General features: G+C 45.3%; 1 protein-coding gene across 6 annotated transcripts in view; it reads left to right on the forward strand.

Annotated features, from left to right (window-relative positions):
* SLC4A8 (solute carrier family 4 member 8) overlaps nucleotides 1-21,837 on the forward strand; it is a 91,963-nt gene that overhangs the window by 62,408 nt on the left and 7,718 nt on the right. For 5 of the 6 annotated variants that reach the window (XM_004274309.3, XM_033436260.2, XM_049694096.1 and 2 more), the window contains 6 exons: nucleotides 2,706-2,774; nucleotides 6,497-6,670; nucleotides 8,976-9,113; nucleotides 11,244-11,335; nucleotides 13,199-13,294; nucleotides 14,441-20,052. In XM_004274309.3, coding sequence (XP_004274357.2) covers nucleotides 2,706-2,774; nucleotides 6,497-6,670; nucleotides 8,976-9,113; nucleotides 11,244-11,335; nucleotides 13,199-13,294; nucleotides 14,441-14,453 — 582 coding nt within the window. In that variant the 3' untranslated portion in view covers nucleotides 14,454-20,052. Of the gene's footprint in view, nucleotides 1-2,705; nucleotides 2,775-6,496; nucleotides 6,671-8,975; nucleotides 9,114-11,243; nucleotides 11,336-13,198; nucleotides 13,295-14,440; nucleotides 20,053-21,837 lie in introns of those variants that run through there. The other variant, XR_007470020.1, reaches the window with a different exon arrangement.

Genomic DNA, 21,837 nt, shown 5'->3' on the forward strand with positions numbered 1-21,837 from the left:
GCCTGATTTGTGCCAGGAATTCTGTTAGGTGCTGGGAATACAGCACTATGGCAAACAGATACACGTACAGATACCTGCCCTGAAGGAATTTATTCTAGTGGTATAAGACAGATAAGATGTAGTTAAGAAGGTTAGTTAAGAAAGCAAACACGGTAATTACAGAATATGATGTGTGATAAAAGGAAATATATGGTACTCTCTGTAGTACTATAGAGAATTAAGGGGAGATGTTTTAGTTACTATGGTCAGAGAAGGCCGCTCTAAGGAGATGGTATTTAAGATGAGATGGAGCCAGCCATGCCATGGATGGTGGGAGAGGGCGTGGGGGAAGGGAGAAAAGCAGTCTAGACAGGCCCTGAGGTGGGAAATGATGATATGTGTTCTAGGAGATACCAGGGCTCAAGGGTGTTGAGTTAAGGCAAGAGCATTGAGATGAGATTGAAGAGTGGGCAGGGGCAGATCACGCAGGGCCTCGCTGACACTGGTAAAGGTAACCTTTGAAGGGTTTTAACAGGAGAGGGACATGATCCATTTAGTATTTTAAAAAGATCTCTCTGGCTGATATCTAGAGAGTAAGTTTTTAGGGTTGAGGAAAAATAGAGGCAGAGAGACTGGTGAGTCTGTTACAGGTGAGAGGGGATGGTGACTTGGATGAGGAAGTTGGTAGTAGGGATGCATAGATATCTCAGAGGAGATCCAAAGGTCTTGCTGGTCGACTGGATATGGAATGGGGTGAGGAAAATGGAAGCATCAAAATGCCTGCTAGGTTTCTGACTTGACCATCTGTGTGGAGAGTGATGGCATTTAAGAGGGAGAAGACTGTTATGAAGGAGGAAGTGATTTTATAAAGGGTGGGCGTGGTCAGATTTGAGTGAGATGTCTGGGAGGCATCTGAGTGAAGAGGCTAGAGGAGGCTTCTGGGCTAAAAATATAAATGTGGGAGTCAACAGCACGTCGGTGGTATTGAAAGCCAAAAGAGTGGATTGAGGGAGAAAGGTAGATATAAAAGAGGAGGACTAGAGAGAAGAGCAGAGTCTAAGGAGAGCCGATATTTCGAAGTTGGGTAGAGGAGGAGATAGCAACAGAGGCTCAGAGGAGCTGCTGGCGGCGGAGGGGGGACACCAGCAGGCTGTGATGTCAGGGAAGCCAAGCAAGGGGAGTGATTGGTCAGAGACTGTCTGGAAAGATGAAGACTAAATCAAGGCCATTGGGTTTGGCAACATGGAGGCCTAACGGGACTTGACAAGAGCAGATTCATTGGAACAATAGAGCAGAAGCCAAATGACAGGGGCCGGAGAGTAAACAGGTGGTGAGGAAGTAAAGGGCATGTGGGCAGACAACTCTTTCAAGAGGTTTTTTTCTGTGAAGTGGAACAGAAAAATGGGCAGTGGCTGGTGTGACATGTGGGGTGAAAAGAGGATATTTGGACAGATGGAGCCACCTTGAAAATGAGAAAAAAATTTTTTTTGTGGGTGTAAGACCTGCATCTGGGAAAAATAGAATCAAAAGGAAAGCTCTGTCTGCAAGCCCCAACCATTCCGGAGCACTTACTTATCTCCTTTGCCTCCTTCTCCCTCTTTTTGATGAATTGTCAACCACCTCAGCCTGCACTGCAAATGCTATTTAAGGGTGAGAAGTGGGAGAGGAGGGAAAGGATTCTGAACCATCTTCCTGTCCCCTTACCTTCCACTTAATCTTGCCACCTCTCCTCATGGCCCTGCCCCCTTCTACTCTCTGTCCCCAGCCCTAGGTGCCTCTGGTCTAGGTGCCATCTGGAGGAGCCCAAAGGACGCTGCTCGTCTGGGAATGTAACCATGAAGGCCTGGTGGTGGGCACTGCCTGGCCTTCCTGTAACTGTCTCAGGGGGATTCTTTTAGGAAACCATTCGGTAGTTCTTCCAACCAGGTTAGCACCAAATTGAGATGTCTACTCGCTCTAGAGCTGGAGCAACGTAAAATCCAATGGGGATTTTCTGGTTCAAAGAAGAATTATGTTTGGGAATGTTCTTTAGCCTCAGAATAAAAGCAAGTCGAGTTTAGTCTTTGCAAAAAGACTTTCCTTGCCTTGATTCCATAGGCCTCATTACTCTACCTCATAGAGTTGCTCTGAAAATTACCTAGATTGATATAATGTGGTAAGTATGTATAGTCAAATGCAGTAGAGTAATGTTGATATTTCTCCCCAAATTATTCCTTCTCTGTTAAGATAACCTCCCCACTCCTGCCCTCAAGTCTCTGGTTAGTAAAAAAGCAAATGTTATTAGTCTATATTAAAATACACCAAATCCCTGAGGAGATGATTCTGCGATTAGAAAAGATTTAAAACGTTTCAGTTCCGTAAAAGAGATGTGTGTGTGTGTGTGCGTGTGCGTGTGTGTGCGTGTGCGTGTGTGTGTGTGTGCGCCCATTTCCCTGGAGGAGGAAGAGCCAGATGGGGAGAAGAAGATGTGAGACCTATGATTTAACCAGGACCAAATTACACTTACGTGTAATCATTTCATTTCCGAACAAAATGATTTTTTATCATTGTCAGCGTCTGTTTTTGCTTCTACTTCTAAGTCACGTAAAGGCAGCAGAAACGAATGCAGCATCTATGCAGTGATTTTGTGACTTGGCTTCCTTCTTGGAGATTTGGAAGTTTATATAATCTTGAGTGTGCTATGATACCAAATTTAATTTCTGGCCTTTCTGCCCTTTCGTCTTCAGTTTATCCCGATGCCGGTACTCTACGGAGTTTTCCTCTACATGGGAGTGTCTTCACTACAGGGAATTCAGGTATTGCATGGTTCAGCCAGGCAGTGTCTTCTCTTGGTGAGCTCACCTGTCCTGACCAGGGAAAGACAGCCTCCCTAGGGGAGCACAAACCAGTTCTTGAGAAACCATTTCCTAGTCTTGCTGCTTCAGCTATTTTAGACATTTCTTTGGGCATTGGGCAAAATAGGGTCATGTTGGCATGAGTGCACAGAGACTTTCAGGGTGGCCTGATTCAATGTCATGGTTCCAGTCGTTCGTCAGTTATTCAGCAGACAATCATCAGGCATGTATTAAACACATTTTGTCAGATGCTGGTAAACTTAGATCTGAAAGGTTGATCAAGAATTAAACTGGCTTCCACACATGGACAACACTAGGTTTAGTGCCAGGCTAAAGTGTGAGGCGGGGGGGGGCGGGTTTAACTGGGGGTACATTGGTGAAGAGATTGGGGAGTCGTGGGAGCTGCTCCAAGTAAGCAGGTATTACTTCCTGTCACAGTCTGCCTTTTCCCATCCATCAACTCATTCCTCTGAGTCCTTTGAACAGAGAGAATCAGGAGGTAACTTGGGTACCCAGATAATTTGATAATTTAGCCACTTCTTATACTGGTGGCTCGTTCCTCTTTGTTATTTTACAATGTCTAGTGGTCACTGTTATGCACGGAGTTCTAATGTGACTTTGGGCAGGTTATTTATTTATTTAAAATTAATTTTTATTGGAGTAGAGTTGCTTTACAATGTTGTGTTAGTTTCTGCTGTACAGCAAAGTGAATCAGCTATATGTATGCATATATCCACTCTTTTTTAGATTTCCTTCCCATTTAGGTCATCCCAGATCACTGAGTAGAGTTCCCTGTGCTCTACAGTAGGTTCTCATTAGTTACCTATTTTATACGTAGTAGTGCATATATGTCGATCCCAATCTCCCATTTCATCCTACCCCGCCACCCCTGGTAACCATAAGTTTGTTCTCTACATCTGTGATTCTATTTCTGCTTTGGAAATAAGTTCATCTATACCATTTTTCTAGATTCCATATATAAGCGATATTATACGATATTTGTTTTTCTCTTTCTGACTTACTTCACTCTGTGTGACAGTCTCTAGGTCCATCCACATCTCTGCCAATGGCACTGTTTTGTTCCTTTTTATGGCTGAGTAATATTCCATTGTATATATATATATACCACATCTTCTTTATCCATTCCTCTGTCAATGGACATTTAGGTTGCTTCCGTGTCCTGGCTGTTGTAAATAGTGCTGCAGTGAACATCGGGGTGCATGCATCCTTTTGAATTATGGTTTTCTCCAGATATATGCCTAGGAGTGGGATTGCTCGGTCACATGGTAGCTCTATTTTTAGTTGTTTTTTTTTTGTGGTATGCGGGCCTCTCACTGTTGTGGCCTCTCCCGTTGCAGAGCATAGACTCCGGACATGCAGGCTCCGGACACGCAGGCCCAGCGGCTGTGGCTCACGGGCCTAGCCACTCTGTGGCATGTGGGATCTTCCCGGACTGGGGCACGAACCCGTGTCCCCCGCATTGGCAGGCGGACTCTCAACCACTGCGCCACCAGGGAAGCCCTGTTTTTAGTTTTTTAAGGAACCTCCATGCTGGCTGTACCAATTTACATTCCCACCAACAGTGCAGCAGGGTTCCCTTTTCTCCACACCCTCTCCAGCATTTATTGTTTGTAGATTTTTTTTTTTTTTTTTTTTTTTTTTTTTTTGCAGTACGCGGGCCTCTCACTGTTGTGGCCTCTCCTGTTGCGGAGCACAGGCTTCGGACGCGCAGGCCCAGCGGCCATGGCTCCCGGGCCCAGCCGCACCGCGGCATGTGGGATCCTCCTGGACCAGGGCACGAACCCGTGTCGTCTGCATCGGCAGGCGGACTCAACCACTGTGCCACCAGGGAAGCCCTATTGTTTGTAGATTTTTTGATGACGGCCATTCTGACCGGTGTGAGGTGATACCTCATTGTAGGTTTGATTTGCATTTCGCTAATAATTTGTGATGTTGAGCATTTTTTCATGTGCCTCTTGGCCATCTGTATGTCTTCTCTGGTGAAATCTCTATTTAGGTCTTCCACCCATTTTTTGATTGTGTTGTTTGTTTTTTTGATATTGAGCTGCATGAACTATTTGTATATTTTGGAGGTTAATCCCTTGTCAGTCGCTTCATTTGCAAATATTTTCTCTCATTTTGAGGGTTATCTTTTCGTTTTGTTTATAGTTTCCTTTGCTGTGCAAAAGCTTTTAATTAGGTCCCATTTATTTATTTTTGTTTTTATTTTCGTTACTCTAGGTGGTGGATTGAAAAAGATCTTGCTGTGATTTATGTCAAAGAGTGTTCTGCCTATAATTTCCTCTAAGAGCTTTATAGTATGTGGCCTTACATTTCGGTCTTTAATCCATTTTGAGTTTATTTTTGTGTATGGTGTCAGGGAGTCTTCTAATTTCATTCTTTTATATGTAGCTGTCCAGTTTTCCCAGCACCACTTATGAAGAGACTGTCTTTTCCCTATTATATACTCTTGCCTCCTTTGTCACGGATTAGGTGGCCACAGGTGCGTGGGTTTGTCTCTGGACTTTCTATCCTGTTCTGTCTGATCTATATTTCTATTTTTTGTGCCAGTACAGTACTGTTTTGTTCATTGTAGCTTTGTAGTATAGTCTGAAGTCAGGGAGCCTGAGTCCTCCAACTCCTGGGCAGGTTATTTAATCTCTCTGGGTCTCTGTTTTCCTTTTTATAATATAAGATGGTCATTTTTTCTATATGCAGAATGTTATGAGATTTCATTTTTTTAAAAATAAATTTATTTATTTATTTATTTGTTCTTGGCTGAGTTGTATCTTTGTTGCTGTGTGCAGGCTTCTCATTGTGGTGGCTTCTCTTGTTGCGGAGCACAGGTTCTAGGCGGGTGGGCTTCAGTAGTTGCGGCTTGTGGGCTCTAGAGCGCAGGCTTAGTAGTTATGGCGCATGGGGTTAGTTGCTCCGCAGCATGTGGGATCTTCCTGGACCAGGGCTTGACCCTGTGTCCCCTGCATTGGCAGTGGATTCTTAACCACTGCGCCACCAGGGAAGCCCCATGAGATTTCATCTTTTTACTTTTTAAAAAATATATATATTTTTTGAAGATTTTATTTATTTATTTATTTGGTTGCACCAAGTCTTAGTTGTGGCAGGTGGGCTCCTTAGTTGTAGCTTACCGGCTCCTTAGTTGAGGCACGTGGGCTCCTCAGTTGTGGCACACAAACTTTTTAGTTGCGGCATGCATGTGAGATATAGTTCCCTGGCCAGGGATCAAACCTGGGTCCCCTGCATTGGGAGTGCAGAGTCTTAACCACTGTGCCACCAGGGGAGTCCCTATCTTTTTACTTTAAATAATCAGTAAAAAGCTCCAAACTCCTCAAAGAACAGATAAGAGATTTGGTCTTTTAAGCAGAAAGATACCACTGCTTATTTTGTTTTCAACACTCCCTGAGAAAGATCTGTCTCAGGAGCTAGAGTGTGGGAGAGGAGAGAGAAAGCTGAACCCAGAATTAGAAGAGATAGGTTCAAATTTTGACTCTGTCACTTACCAACCTTGGTCAAATTACCTGTTCTCTTTGAGACTCAGTTTCCCCTTCTGTCAGGTAGAAACGGTATTACCCACCTTTCGGAGCAGGTGATATTAAGAGATATGAATGGGATTAACGAGGCCCAGAGAAACCACCTGAAAATAAATGCCAGTTCCCTCCTTTCAGTTCTTTGATCGTCTGAAGCTCTTTGGGATGCCTGCAAAGCACCAGCCAGACTTCATCTACCTTCGGCACGTGCCGCTGCGCAAAGTGCACCTCTTCACCCTCATCCAGCTGACCTGCCTCATCCTGCTTTGGGTCATCAAGGCATCTCCAGCTGCCATTGTCTTTCCAATGATGGTGAGTTTAAAAGGTATTATTCTTTATTTTAAAAAATAGCGATAAAATATACAGAACGTAAAACTTCCCATCTTCACTGTATTTAAGTGTACAGTTCAGTGGCATTAAGTACACTCACAATGTTTGTGTAGCCATCACCACCATCCACCTCCAGAAGGTCTTTCATCTTGCAGAACTGACACTCTGTACCGATGAAACAATAACTCCCCATTTCTCCCTCCCCTCAGTCCCTGGAAACCACCATTCTGGTTTCTGTCTCTGTGAATTTGACTCCTCTAGTTACCTCATGTGAGTGGAATCGCAGTATTTTTCCTTTTGTGACTGTCTTGTTTCGCTTAGCATAACGTCTTCAAGGTTCATCCATGTTGTGGCATGGCGGGGTTTTTTGGATAACAGCCATCCTAATGGGTGTGAGTTGGTATCTCATTGTGGTTTTGATTTCCCTAATAATTAGTGATGTTGAGCATCTTTTCATGTGCTTCTTGGCTATTTGTATATCATCTTTGGAGAAATGTCTATTCAAGTCCTTTGCCCATTTTAAAATAAAGTGGTATTTTTTTTGTTGTTGAGTTTTAGGAGTTCTCTATATATTCTGGATATTAATCCTTTACTGATGGTGAGTTTTTGTTTTTTTGGTTGGTCTTTGCAGGAGCAGCATTATTTTGAGGACCTTGAGGTGTGGAAGCATGTGTGTAGTAGTTTACTATGTTTACTTTTAAGGCTACTAGTCTACCTGTCTGTCTGTCTGAATTTCTTTCTCTCTCTCTCTCTCTCTTTCTCTCATATATCTGACATGGAGAGGACTCTTCATGTTTGCAGTAACTTGCATATTACCTCAAAGCAATATGGTTCCTATTTAGAATTTACTGCAATCAGAAGTGTCTATAGTGGTGGAAATGCACCATTTCAAGCCACTGGGAAAGAGGAAGAGGTTGGTCTAGCACTGATAAGTGACTGGGACATCCTTGCCTCTTTTCTGACTGAAGCAAGTGCTTTGGAAAGGAGACCGGGAAAGCTGAACTGTGTGGTTCAGCAACAGGTGACAACCTGTTTTCTAAAACTAGGGTGATGATGAAATTCTTGCCACCTGACCACCTCACTGTTCCATCTTGTCCTCTTGAGGGCTTCCTGTCTCTGGCTCACTCTGTGTCATGAGGATGCTGAGATTTCAGTGGACTCTTTGAAAGTTACCCAAAGGGTGGGCCTCAGAAGGGAAAAGCCAGTGAGGGTAATGTCTGGTACTCATTTAGTTACTTTTGAACTCTGTCTTACTGGGAGAATATTCAAGGGTGAGGAATCTTCGGGGTCCTTTTCCCCTAATCTCCTAGATATATACCCTCCTGATGGGTGTCTCAATTTTGTCAGAATACATGTAGGGTTCTGCATTTGGGTGTTATGTTCAGGGCTTGAGTGTTTGGTTAAAGAAATAGCAAATTCCTGGCAACTCCTGGAAGGGATACTATGAATTTTGGCTTTATTGGGAAAATAGTCATTGAAATTAGGGAGAAATGAATTTAATTAGCCTGATTTGCCCCATGCCTGGTCCAGTCACCAAATTTAGCTGGTGAATACCAGTCAGTCCAGGCAGGTCATTCTGGGTTATTATTGGTTCTCCTTTGGCTGAAATGGCCCTCATGGGGAGAAAGTGGAGCAGCAGTTGAGATCCCTGGTCGTTTCCATGGAGGAAATTAGCTGTCAGATTTTAGGTGAGTCACTTTCTCTCCCTGGGCCTCAGTTTCCTCATTTATAAAATGAGTGTCAAGCCAGGCCAGAGGGCAGAGACAAAAATCGCTCGAGATCCATGCCGCAGGCATAAAGCAAGGATTTTGTGAGTAAATGTGTAGGCAGAGGATCCGAGGAAGTCCAGACGGTCCTTTAAGGCCCTATCACCCCCTGGTGACCCATGTTTGGTTTGAGCTTGGCTGGCCCCACCAAAGCCATCTCCTGGAGAGGTTCGCCACCCCCAGGCTGCCTGGTAGCCCTTCCTGCTGGCCTCAAGCCAGGGGAAGGCAGCTCTTAGGGCCATCTGCTGATGAAGGGTTCCTCTTTTCAATAAAGGAATTAAATTAGTTCAGTTAGGGCATCAGTAAGTTGTAGGGTTGTTATGATGAGAGTTAAATAAACTATTGTATAGAAAACACTTAACTTAGTATCTGGTTCAGAGAGCCTCAATAAAGGCAAATATTATGATTATTATGAGTTTGATTCTGCTTGACATGTTCTAGTCTGCTGTGAAAATAAGACTGCTTTTAAACTCCAGGGAGGAAATGAGCCCCCCTAATTCACTTTCTTTATTTTTCTTCAGGTTTTGGCCCTGGTCTTTGTCAGGAAAGTCATGGATCTCTGTTTCTCTAAGCGGGAGCTGAGCTGGTTAGATGATCTCATGCCGGAAAGCAAAAAGAAGAAGTTGGATGATGCCAAAAAGAAGGCCAAGGAGGAAGAGGTCATAGTTCTTGCACCAACTGCAGACTTTGGGGCAACTTCAAATTACAGAACATAGGAAGGGCCACATGAAAAGTCAGCATGTCTCGAATCCCAAGGGTTATATTTAGGAGTGGGGAAGATTACTCCAAAGATATTCTTAGCCGATGTCTGTCCTTCATCGTCAGATTTGATAACCGGTTGTTTTCCCTCTGTTTGTCTACAGTCTACTCATCAGGTTCACACTTAGAGTATGAACATGGAATCTGCTCTTATTATCAGATCAAATGGTTCATGTTCTCTCAAAGGTCTAATTTGACAAGTATAAAAAACCTACTGTTTTCCAAGAGTATTTGTCACGTACCTAACTGCAGATGTTGTTGTGGTTCGCAAAGATAACTTGCATAGGACTTTCTGTCCTTCCTCATTTCCCTCAGCACTTGGCATCTGCCATCCACACAATGGACCTTCAATCAATGGCCTATACGTGCAAAGAATGGATGTGTAGCAAAATGAAAATACCAGGCCAAGAATGAGCCTGAAAGTATTTCCAAATACAGTTAGTGCCTGAAATAGTGTCCTTTGAAATTCTTTTTTTTTTTTTCTTTTGTGGTACGCGGGCCTCTCACTGTTGCGGCCTCTCCCGTTGCGGAGCACAGGCTCCGGATGCGCAGGCTCAGCGGCCACGGCTCACGGGCCCAGCCACTCCGCGGCATGTGGGATCTTCCCAGACCAGCGCACGAACCCGTGTCCCCTGCATCGGCAGGCGGACTCTCAACCACTGCGCCACCAGGGAAGCCTGGACTTCATTTCAAAGGAATTTTTTTCCTAAAATCTTGAATTTTAAAAATCTTGTATTTTTTTTCAAGCATTATTGAGATATGACTGATATATAATATAGTGTAAGTTTAAGGTGTACAATGCAATGATTCCATATATGTATATACTGTGAAGTGATTACCACAATAGGGTTACTTAACACATGTATCACCTCACATACTTGTATTTGTGTGTGTGTGTGTGTGTGTGTGTGTGTGTGGTGAGAAATTATAAAATCTAATCTCAGCAATTTTCAAATATATAATAGAGTATTGTTAACTATAGATAGCAATCTGGATATTATATCCCCAGAACTTATTCAGCTCGTTGACCACCTTCACCCATCCCTGCCCCCTATGCCTGGCAACCACCAGGCGTTCCTGCTCTCTGTGTCTATGACCTCCGTTGTTTTAGTTTCCACATGAAAGTGAGCTCATACAGTATTTGTCCTTCTCTCTGTGACTTATTTCACTTAGCATAATGCCCTCAGATTTCATTCATGTTGTTGTAAATGGCAGGATTTTCTTCTTTTTTAATGGCTGAATAGTATTCCATTGTGTGTGTGTGTGTGTGTGTGTGTGTGTGCGTATTTTATTGTGGAACATTTTAAATATACACAAAGGTAGAACAGTCAGTATTCATAGTTCCCTAATTGCCTTATTATTATTTTTAAGCATCCGTTTGAATCAGGATCCAGTAAGGTTCATATATTGCAATTGGTTGATATATTTAAAAAATTTCTTTTGGGGTTCCCCTCCTGTCTTTTTTTTTTTGTGTGTGGTATGCGGGCCTCTCACTGTTGTGGCCTCTCCTGTCGTGGGAGCACAGGCTCCGGACGCGCAGGCTCAGTGGCCATGGCTCACAGGTCCAGCCGCTCCGCGGCATGTGGGATCTTCCCAGACTGGGGCACGAACCCGTGTCCTCTGCATCGGCAGGCGGACTCTCAACCACTGCGCCACCAGGGAAGCCCCCCCTCCTGCCTTTTTTGTCTTTGACATACAAGATTTCCTGCCATTTAGATTTTACTAAATATAACTTTTGGTATCATTTAACATGTTCTCTGTCTCCTATGTTTCCAGTAAATTGGTGGTTGTATCTAAAGGTTTACTCAGATTCAGGTTCTTTTTTTTTTTTTTAAATACTATTCCATAGGTACAGATATTGGGTTGTCTCTCTTTTTGTGGTGAGTCAGATCTATGAAAGAACATAATTATACTTACTTATAATAAATGGAGAGAAAATCAGGTAGAAATTATGGTGATTGAAAAATGGGCTGGTGTAGATTATTGGTTTCATTTGATCCAAGATAAAGTAATGTCTCCTTTTCTTGCAGGAGGCTGAGAAAATGTTAGAAATGGGGGGAGACAAGTTCCCCTTAGAGAGCAGGAAGTTACTAAGTAGTCCTGGAAAGAACAACAGTTTCAGGTAAAACTCCCCCAGCCCCAAGGAGTTGACTGTTCTGGTGGTTGTGTAAATGTTCTGGCTCTGTGATGGGGGCTGTGTCACAAATGCAGCTGCTGGTATAAACAGCTAAACGTTCAGCCTCCCGGTTCCAGCCTGTGAAAACACCTTTCCTTTCCCGGTTTTCTGAGGGCCTGCCATGCATTGGGCACTATGCCAGGTGCTGGGAATCACAGGAGGACAGAGCTATGGGAGCGCATGTGCTCCCCAAACCAGTGGTCCTTCTGTCTCTCTCTGCCACCTTCCAAAGGTGAACAGGATGTAGTCTTTGCTTCTCAGCCTGGTGGGCATGAAATTCCCATGCTTAGGCAAGCCGTTGGGGGCTGGGCAGAGACAGCCCCTTCCAGCTTGGCTCATGGCGGCTGCAGTCCTGGGAGCCAAGGGGGAACCGAACTGGGATTCCCCAAATTCCTTACTTCTGCCAGCGATCTTAGCCCTTTGGTGTATTAAACCTGTTGCTCACCACAAATCACAGGAAGCTAAACTGGTCCATTTGCGGTTTCATTCCTGGTGTTTGTTTCCGCTTTGGAAGAGGAACACAGAAGCTGAAAGAAGCTCAGAGGTGGAGAGGGTACAGAAAAGGAAGAGAGAGGGGACTGGGTTATCTAGATGCTAGATAACTTACTGCTGAGTTATTGAATTGATTGTGGTTTATACTGAGGGGGAGATGAGGAAAGTCTTTTCTTTGGTTATTTAGTTATTTATGACAACTAAAAATAGTATATATTTAAGGTGTGCAATTATATATATCCATATATATATGTAAAATGATTACTACAATTAAGCTAACAACATATCCATCACTTACTATACTTACCATTCTTTTTTGTGCGTAGTGAGAACACTTGAGATCTACTTTCTTAGCAAATTTCAAGTGTACAATACATTATTATTAACTATAGTCACCATGCCTTACATTGTCTGCAGAACTTACTCATAACTGAAAGTTTGTACCCTTTGATCAATAGCTCCCCTTTTCTCCCACCCCCCAGCCTCTGGTAGCCACCATTCTCCTCTCTGTTGCTATGAGTTCAATTTTTTTTAACTTACCCCAAAGAAATGGAATCTTTGATCTTTAAGAAACTTTCTATAAGTTGTCAGGGAAGGAGCCATAGGCTTTGCATTCTCTACGGCAAGACAGGAATCATGTTCCTTCTCTAGCAGATGCTGCCTCCCCTCTTGGCCTTTTAGAAGGAGAGTCTGGCATGTGGAAAAGTTTAGAGTACTGGCGGGGGCGGTGGGGGGGGGGTGGGTCTAGGAGACCAAGGACTGGATTCAAGGTCTTGATTCTCCACTTACTGACGTCTGACCTTGGACAGTCTCTTAACCCTATGAGCTTTGGTTTCTACACGTTAAAAATGAGGATGTTAATAATCTCTGATACTGTGAGAGTTAAGATAATATATTGTAACAGTCCTTTGTAAACTACAAATGGAAAAGATCTGGCCGTGTAAATGAGAAAATAAAGACAGCTTAGCACCATGCCTGGCACACAGCAAGCGCTCACTAAATGGTAGCTCCTGATGCTGCCACTTCTGGCCTCATAGCGCTGTCACCAGCATCCCCAGAGGGGCCCTTCAAAGGAGAGCAGAACTGTGGGGGCAGGGCTGGCCGCTGGCCGGCACCCCGGCCCAGGCCTCAGCTCTGACTCACAGGCCACCTTGCTTCTCGACATTCCGACCATCTGGTTCCCAGTGCTCCCGGGAGCTGTGAGACAAGCTCCCTCACGCCTCATCTTTTCCCTTCTGGTGGGTAGTGGGTATCATAGACTGAGATGTAGACCTTATTTGTATGTCTGACATTGACTGTCCTAAGCATTGATTTCAGATGTGACCCCTCTGAGATTAATATATCTGATGAAATGCCTAAAACCACAGTCTGGAAAGCTCTCAGTATGAATTCTGGAAACACAAAGGAAAAGAGGTATAATTGCCGATTTTTATTTCTGACTTTTAAAACTAGCAATCATGTTGAAAGTAAAATATGTTTTAGTTGTAAAGTTGAATTTATCCATGAATAGCACATCTAGCATTGTTGCTAACCCCACAGAATAGCTATAAACCTAAGAAAAGGAAAAATGTTTTCTAACTATTTGAGCAGATATGCTGGTTTGAGCTGCCCATTTACCCACGCCCAAAGTCAGGATGGAATTATTTTGGAATGTAAATTTGCTTTATCTGTTTTGTTCCCTTAATCCTCTTTCTAGTTCCCATTTCAAAATCTGTAGAGCATCTCTTTGGTTCTTGCAACCACACAAACTGGAAAATACTTAAAATATTTGGGTAGTATTGATAGTATTGATACAGACTTTAACCTATTTAACTTATTCCGTAATGAGAATAATTGTCAAGGAAAGATTTTGAAATATTAAATTGTAACCGTTTTCTTATTTTGGAAACTAAATTCTGAGTATTGTTTGTCAGTAGCATAGATCAATTCTTAATCTGGTTAATGAAAAAAATGGAAAGACTTGAGGCATTTTTGCTTACATTGAAGTAGGCTGTGTACTCAAATTACATGAATAATTTGGTCCAAACACTAAGTCATCAGATAACCGAAAGTAAAATCTTAGGTCTTATTAAAGGCAACTTTTCTAGTTTAAAAAAAAAAAAAAAAAAAGCAGTAGGGTAGGTTAGGAGACTTGGCGTAGCTGTTAGTTCCATGTGTAACCTGGCAGACCACTGTTTCTGGTACTCGGTTTATTCAGTTGTGAAATGGGGGTAATAATAACTGTCTCACTCATAAGGCTGCTCTGAGGAGAAACTGATGTGCTTTGGAAATCCACAGCCACCAGTGGGTGGTAGTGATGGGCTATTTCATCAAATGGGTTAAAAGAAATCTGTACTGAATGTGAGTGAAATATAGAATCTTGTTTCCTTCAGAGGAAAATCCAGGCAGCTGTCGAAATGTATAACGCACACGGTTATTTTTAGTTGAGAACTAGTCTCCTTGTAAATGAACTTAAAATACAGCCAGATCGAAATTGTGTTGACATCTTCAAAGTATTGTGTTAAAATCAGGAATGAATCATGTGTTCCCTTTTCGTCTAATTGTAACACTTTTATTCAGTCTCTTCAACTAAAAGTCTTTGCTGGGATGGAGGATGTGGGCCGTGAGGTGCCACAGGGAAGTTCTGGTTACAGAGAAGATGACGAGTGTCTCCGAGAAGAAGCGAGCCCAAGTGTGGCCCTGTCCTTGGTCCTGTCGAAGCCACGCGAGCATTCAGTTATTGGTGGTGTGCGTCGGAGGGCACCGCCTGGTATGAGTGTGGAAGCAGAAGACCACCTCCCGTTGGTACTTCTCCTCTTCCTTCTCTTTCTCTTCAGAACTGCCACCGCCGAAGACCCAGCTTCCCATTTGCCAGACATTTCCTCCGAAACCCTCTGCTGGCCTGCTGAGCCGTACGGATCCATTCTGCCACTGAGGATTTCCTCGGTGAGGTCCCTCTTGCTCAAGGACAGGGTGAGGATGTAGGAGGAGAGCAGAGAGGAATAGGAAGCCCCTCCAGCCCCATAGTGGCCGCGGGCTCCTGGGCAGCCCCGGGCCTTGGTCTGGTTGCCTGCTCTGGGGGATGCTGGCGAGACCCAGAGGCCACCAGGAGGGTCTGCTCGTAGGAGGGTCAGCGCCCTGGGCCTTGGCAGTGCTCACCACCACAGCCAGAAGATGCCTCTGGCCTGGTGCGTCTTCATCGCTCCCTAGCAGCAGCCTGCATAACTCAGCAAGAACCTTGGATGATGAAAGGGCCAAGGGGGACATTGAAGTTGCTTAGCTCAGACAGGAAAAGGCCTGGGGGAAAATCAGTGATGGTGAGTGAGGATGAACAGCTTCTCCTAACTCCACTGATAGGGTAAGAGAACAAGCTTCAGTGGCTACAGAAGGAATTAGTTTAGACACCAGGAAGGACTTCCTAGCCTGAAGATTTGTCATAGTGTCTGCTTTCTAGATATCTGGGAAAGGTTTGACTGTAGTCGTTTGTGAGTAGAAAAGGAGATAAGGTGTTCTTAATTGGCCATGTTGTGGAAACATCCATGTCCTGCTGCTGTCTCTTGAGGACACACTCTGATTCCATTCCTGGAGAGATCCAAGTGCTTACGTAACGTCTCCTTAGCTGCCTTAGTAGCAAACCATCACCAACTCAATGGACCAGACCACCTTCATCATCCTGGATTTTTTTGTTGACAGATGTTCTGACTTTCAGATGTAAAAAGCCACATTGGGAAATGAACTGTAAGTGGTGAAATTAATTTTGGTATTTAGTTTAAAACTATATTTATGGTTTCTGTCTCCTCTTCTCTTTTGCAATGAATATCGAGGGTTTGGGCTCCATTGTGTATAGACTTTCCCTTCCTTTGTGCACAGAATGTGACTAGCAAGCATGTTGGTACCCAGGGGATCTGATCAGTTCAGTTTCCCTCCTGGAAAATATTTGTACGGTGGGACCGTCCGTCGGTGTGCTCTCCTTTCATAGGTGAAGAGTTGGCTACGTAACTTTATTGAATTTTGCATTCCTTAGACTCATAAATATATTCAGGTAGTCTTACTCTAAGGACCTTTGATACTGAAGGAATCCTGCCTTTTTCCTATTTCCCTATCTCTTAGAGTCAGTCCTTTTAATACACAGATGATTTTCAAAATACTTAACAACTGGTACAGAATGGGCACCAACCACTCAGAACGGATGCCTGCTGTAAACAAGCAGTATGTATGGCCTTGCCAGTGCCTACTGGCTGAACGTCACGGGGCTTTCAACGATTAAAATGACATTCCTTTGAATTGTGGGTATTGTTCCTGGCTTGTCTGATTTCTACTCACAAGGCTGTTTCAGGGACAGCCTCGGCATCCTTTCATATGCTGCAGACAGGAACAGGCATGCTTCTTTGAACTATATGGGCATTAAAATCTTTGAGAGCCAAAGCTTCACATTTTATCACTTTAGGATAAATGTAATATTGTACCCATCTACCTACCTAATTTAGAAAAATCTTAAGGCAACCTGTCATTGGGAAAAGCTTTCTTGCTGACTTTCCCTGTCCCTCTCTGCTTCTGTGAGCTTTTTGCCTCCTTTTTCATCTTCTCTGTTCCCTGAGGACACACACACACACACACACACACACACACACACACACACACACACACACACACACACACACACACACACACACACACACACACACACACACACACACACCCCGCTTTTCTTCCCCCATCTTGCCCTGCCCATCTTTTCCTGCCACTTCTGTATAGGGAGGGTGGTGACCGCTTCACCTGCTCCCCTGGCCTCGGCGTGGCGATGAGGAATACGGCAGGGAAGAGTCCATCATGCAACAGAACTACGTGGCAGAGTCACTCAGAAAAACCTCTCTACACCCACACTGACGTCTTGTGATGCCCTGTGCTGGCAGGCTTCCCGAGAGTGGGGAGCCGGTCTTTGTTAACTCTGTGTAGTACGCTTCCTGAGCCAGACCCTCCCAGCTTACCGCGCCTTCGGAACGTTAGCTACTTTGGAAGGCTGTGCCAGTCTTTTTAGGCTATTAGATTTTCTTCAAACAACAGCCAGCCTCGTTTGTGCTACATCTCAGTGGTAGGAACCATTCCCTACTCTTCCTCTCTTATCTTTCCCGAGTCCCACCCATCCCTCAGCCCCAGTCCTGGCTGCTTCCCTGCTCAGTGGCTGGTGACTATGGGTTGCAGAGTCAAGTTGGGGGTGGGGGGGGGCGTTTAGGGTAGGAGACTGGGACTGGTGGTGGAGCATCAGCCACGTGTATGTACCTGTGTGTGTATGCACGTGTGTCTACCAACAAGTGAGAGTGTATCCATGAGATTTCATTGCTGCTGCTAAACAACCTCGTGCACCTGAGCTGTGGGGACATCAAAAGAATATGGTCATTCTCCCTTCTAGCGCTTCCCCTCTCTATTCTGATAGAATTGCCTGAGGGCAAATACAGGTAGATTAGTCTTAGAAAAAGGTGTTTAAGCTCAACATTAATGAGACACTGATTTAGGGGTAGAAAGCAGGTAGTTAGGTAATTCCCATGCCCAGGCTTGCTTGGGCCAGAGAAGTAGTCCACCTCTTTTCTGACAAGGGTAAATTCAGGAGTCGTTTGAGTGTTGGCAGGGCAATGCCTGATAGGCTAGCAGTGTAGAGGAGGAAGGGAGGGAGGCCGGAGATTTAAGAAAATGATGGTGAGTGGACTCTTGCTTCTAAACAGAAGAACTGGCATCACTAAGTGGGTGGGTTACGTCCTAGCCCATGACTTATGGAAGGGGTTGGTTTAGATAGGAGGTGAAGGCCAGCAGAAATATGCTGTGAAATTGCTCAGCACGTCTGGTTGCAGGAAATGCAGGCTAGTTCTCTGTAGCTGTATATGATTTCAAACTTCTGATAATGGGATTGTCAAGAGAGCTGGTCTTTACTGCACACAGCTCCTATCCCCCTTCTCCTTGTTGGTATAAATTTGCCTTTGGGGTAGAGAACCATATATTTTCAAAAGACGTTATAAATGTTGCTATTTCTATTTGTCTGAGATGTGTCTGGCTTTTAAATTAGTCATAAATGTTTGATAAAAATCTGGCATATGCTAAGTCTTAGGTTTTGTTGACATATCAGGCTGACAAGAGGTCAGACCTTCAGAGGTCTCTGGTTTGGGGAATCTGGTTTCCGGTCATTCAAAAAAACACAATTCCCAGTTCGACTTTATTTTCTACCTACTCAGTGCTCTAGTCTTCTCTCTTAATAGAGGAATCAGTAATTCTCCCTGCAGCTTCTCTGTCAACTTCAGTGTCCACGTTTGGAGTCTCCACATTTTCCTGATGCGTAGGAGAAGGCTTGAGCCCAGGACCCGTGGCTTTCATTTTAAGCAGCGTCAGACATGCTATTAAGTATGTTCTCTCTGCTACTTAATCAGCTTCTCTAAGTGTCTTCTTTTGCTGGAGAGTTAGTGCCACCTTCTTACACCTTCCTCAGACTTCTCAGGTTCCCAAGCCATATCCTGGCAGGACATTCAACATGCATCGGATGTTCTCAGGCTTCTTGACTTTCTTTTGGTTGCAGCTGCCAGGACTCCTAAGGTAGAAATCCTTCCTGTCGGCCCTGACTGGCCAAATGAGACAGCGTCTAAGCTCTTCCCCCTTGTACTGACTCAGCTTTTTCACATACTCCTTCCCGTCCTTTCTGCCTTTTCCTCAGTCTGTCAAGTTTTCCTTGGAGGGAAGAAGTACTTGGTCAGAGGTCCTAACCACCACGGCCAGTTAGGGCTGGTGAGAGGGGGAGGAGGCTGGACGGTTCTGGGGCTTCTCAAAAAGGTGAGACTTACGGTTATTTGCCTTATTTAGGGTGAGGGACTAAGGATTCTCAAGCCCTCAGGGTCATCCATATTTCGGTGTAAATAGAAAAAGACATTCCAAAACCAAATAGAAGGGATTTTTCTGCCAATCTACTCCTTGTTTTTGGCGGTACGCTGGCCTCTCACTGTTGTGGCCTCTCCCGTTGCGGAGCACAGGCTCCGGACGCGCAGGCTCAGCGGCCATGGCTCACGGGCCCAGCCGCTCCGCGGCATGTGGGATCTTCCCGGACCGGGGCACGAACCCGTGTCCCCTGCATCGGCAGGCGGACTCTCAACCACTGCGCCACCAGGGAAGCCCAAATCTCCTCTTTATAATTCTTGGTGCCCTTGGGGTCTTGCATTAATTATAGAGAATGGGTAGCTGACTCAGCTCACATTTCTTTATCGGAAAGGAGGCTGATCTTCACCACCAAAAGAGGTGTGAAGTAACTATATGATTGCCTGAAGCTTGGAAAGAGGAAAGGAGTGTCACGTGAATCTTTTCAAGAGGAAAATTCAGAAAGTGGCATGATTCATCCATTAAGCATAATTCTTTTAGAAGATTCTGTGCTCAAAGGGAATGGAATGGTTTCTGATCCTTCTGGAAAGAAAAAGAATAGCATTTTCTTTAACCCACTTTCAGCATTGGAGAATACAGAAGTTTTCTTCTAGCTGATGGCATTAATATTTCTGAGAGCGAGCCCACTCACAGCCCTTTCCCGAGCCCAGCAGAAATCAGCAGAGCTTGGGTTCTCTTAGCAGGTTTGCAGTTGACTCCAACATGCAGGTTTTTCACATGTGCAATAATGTTGGAAACAGAAGTACCAAACTGAATATGCAATTAACTCCTTTTGCAAAAGAGGCCAGAATCCTCCTCCCCATGCCTCTCTCCCATATTCACTCCTCCAAGACGATAAGCCTCCCCCTCGTTGATCTGTGTCTGTCTGTCTGATTGGTTAGATACGGCTGCCCTCCCAAGCACATGGTGTCAGGTGGAGAGCAGAGCGACCTTCCCACGGAAGGGGACGGCTTGAGGTGCTGGTACATTTCCCTCGTTTTCTGTGTTCTTTCTAGTAGGTCTCCTGTAGAGATAGAGATATTTTTGTTTTAGAGATTCCAAAGTATATATTTTTGGTGTAAGAAATGTACCCTCTCCACACTCCCTGGTGTAAATAGGACTGAGAACAAATGCGTTGCCGTGATAATTCCATAGCGATCTGCGGTAGGGGTGGGACCCCTGTCCCTCACCACCGAGTCTCACGGCCTGTGTCTGTGAACCAGGGGAGGTGATGGTGACGCCTCTGCCTGCCCAGACCTTCCTGTGCTCAATGGGTGAAAAATAAAGTCTGTGTAACTGTTCACACCTGTGGTGTTCTTTGAGCTCGAACCACGGGGCTGAGGCGAGGTGACCACCTTCCAGACTTGGGAAGGAGAGTTATGAAGGTGGGGGAATGCGTGGGGTCTGCTGAGCGGGTCTGAAGAGGGGCCTGTACACCTCTGGGTGCAGACCCTGAGCAGTCCCTAGGCAGAGTCATGGAAGAGGCTAGAGGGCCCTTTCTTTGGGGACCACTTCGATTTATGTTTGGGTGAGGGGACAGGACAGCATGAAAAGAACGCCCACTTGGGAGATACAGCCAGGCTGATGAGACCAATTGCTAATGTTTAAGGACTCAACCACTGCATAGAAATCCAGATTTTAAAAATCTACCGTCATTCCACATAGTTTTGGTTTGGGGTGGGGGGCGGGGCAGGGGTGCTCCATTTCTCTTCCTCTCAAATCCAGTCACTGGAGGGATGGAGAAAAGGAAATGAGGGAAGCAATGCAGTAAGAGTAGAGAGGTGAGTGAGGGGGTGAAAGGCAAGGGTGGGGGGAGAGCCAATCAGCCAGCTTTGTGGAATGTGACTAGGAGGGCATCCGCTGGGAGCATCCTGAACACCAGCCCAGTGTGGGTCTTGCAGTAAGGAGAGCCAGGGCAAGTGGGCTGTGGACAGCAGATGAGCCAGCTTTGAGGCCTCTCGTTCTCTTTGGCTATATACATGTTAGGTCACTCCGTCTCACAGAGACATGCTCATATTGCATTGGGTAGTGGGTGGTGTATGGGAAGGTGAGGGAATGGAGCCAGCTTTCATCCACTGAGACAGCGGTCCCCAACCTTTTTGGCACCAGGAACCGGTTTCATGGACGACAGTTTTTCCACGAACAGGCGGTCGGCGGGGTGTGGCTCAGGCGGCAGTGCGAGCCACGGGCAGCGGCAGAGGAAGCTTCGCTCGCTAGCCCGCCGTTCACCTCCTGCTGTGCGGCCCGCTTCCCAACAGGCCACGGACTGTTGCCGGTCTGCGGCGCAGGGGTTGGGGACCCCGGCATTCAGACATGAAAAGCACTTAGGACGGCACCTGGCACACAGTTAGCATAGAGTAAGTAACAAGAAGTCTGGAGGTGGGTGGTTCCTGGATGGTTAATAGCAGCAGTCACATCAGGCTCTGGTCAGGTTCTCTGCAGGTGTCTTGGGTTTCCCCTCATAGTCACAAGATGGCTCCAGGAGCTCCAGGCATCACATCAGGCAGCATAACTCCCCAATACAAGAGAGGCTAAAGGGGCATTTCTCTAGCTTCTCCCTCTCTTTTTAAAGGGGAAAACCTTTCCCAGAGGGGCTCCCCCCGCAACATGTCATTGGTCAGAACTGGGTCACATACTCATCTCTAAGATGGGAGAAGGGGATGGGATTGTCCTGTTTGGCTAGGACCAATTGTCTTCATCCTCTGGGGTTGGGTCCATCTTCCTTGACCATATTGCTGCTCCAATACTTGTACAAAATTAGGATTCTGTCAGCAAGGAATAAGGCAGGAGCTGTAAGCGCTTCAATATCCAAAAGGCTCTGCTAAAGGATCCAGGAGAATCTGAACCACGGGGCCTCCTGCAGAGCTGGAGCCAGGCCGCAGCAGCAACAAGGAGCCTCAGGAGGCCAGGGAGCCTCCCCGCAGGTCAGTGGTTCTCCACCTGCCTCTACCTGAGAGTCACCTGAGGAGATTTTTAACCTACTAATGCCCGGCCCCCACTCCACGCCAATTACATAGACTCTCTGGGGATAAGTGCGGGCACTGGCATTTGTTAAATTCTCTCCAGGGCTTCCCTGGTGGCGCAGT

Source organism: Orcinus orca, chromosome 11, assembly GCF_937001465.1.
Source record: "Orcinus orca chromosome 11, mOrcOrc1.1, whole genome shotgun sequence".
Taxonomy (NCBI): Eukaryota; Metazoa; Chordata; class Mammalia; order Artiodactyla; family Delphinidae; genus Orcinus; species Orcinus orca.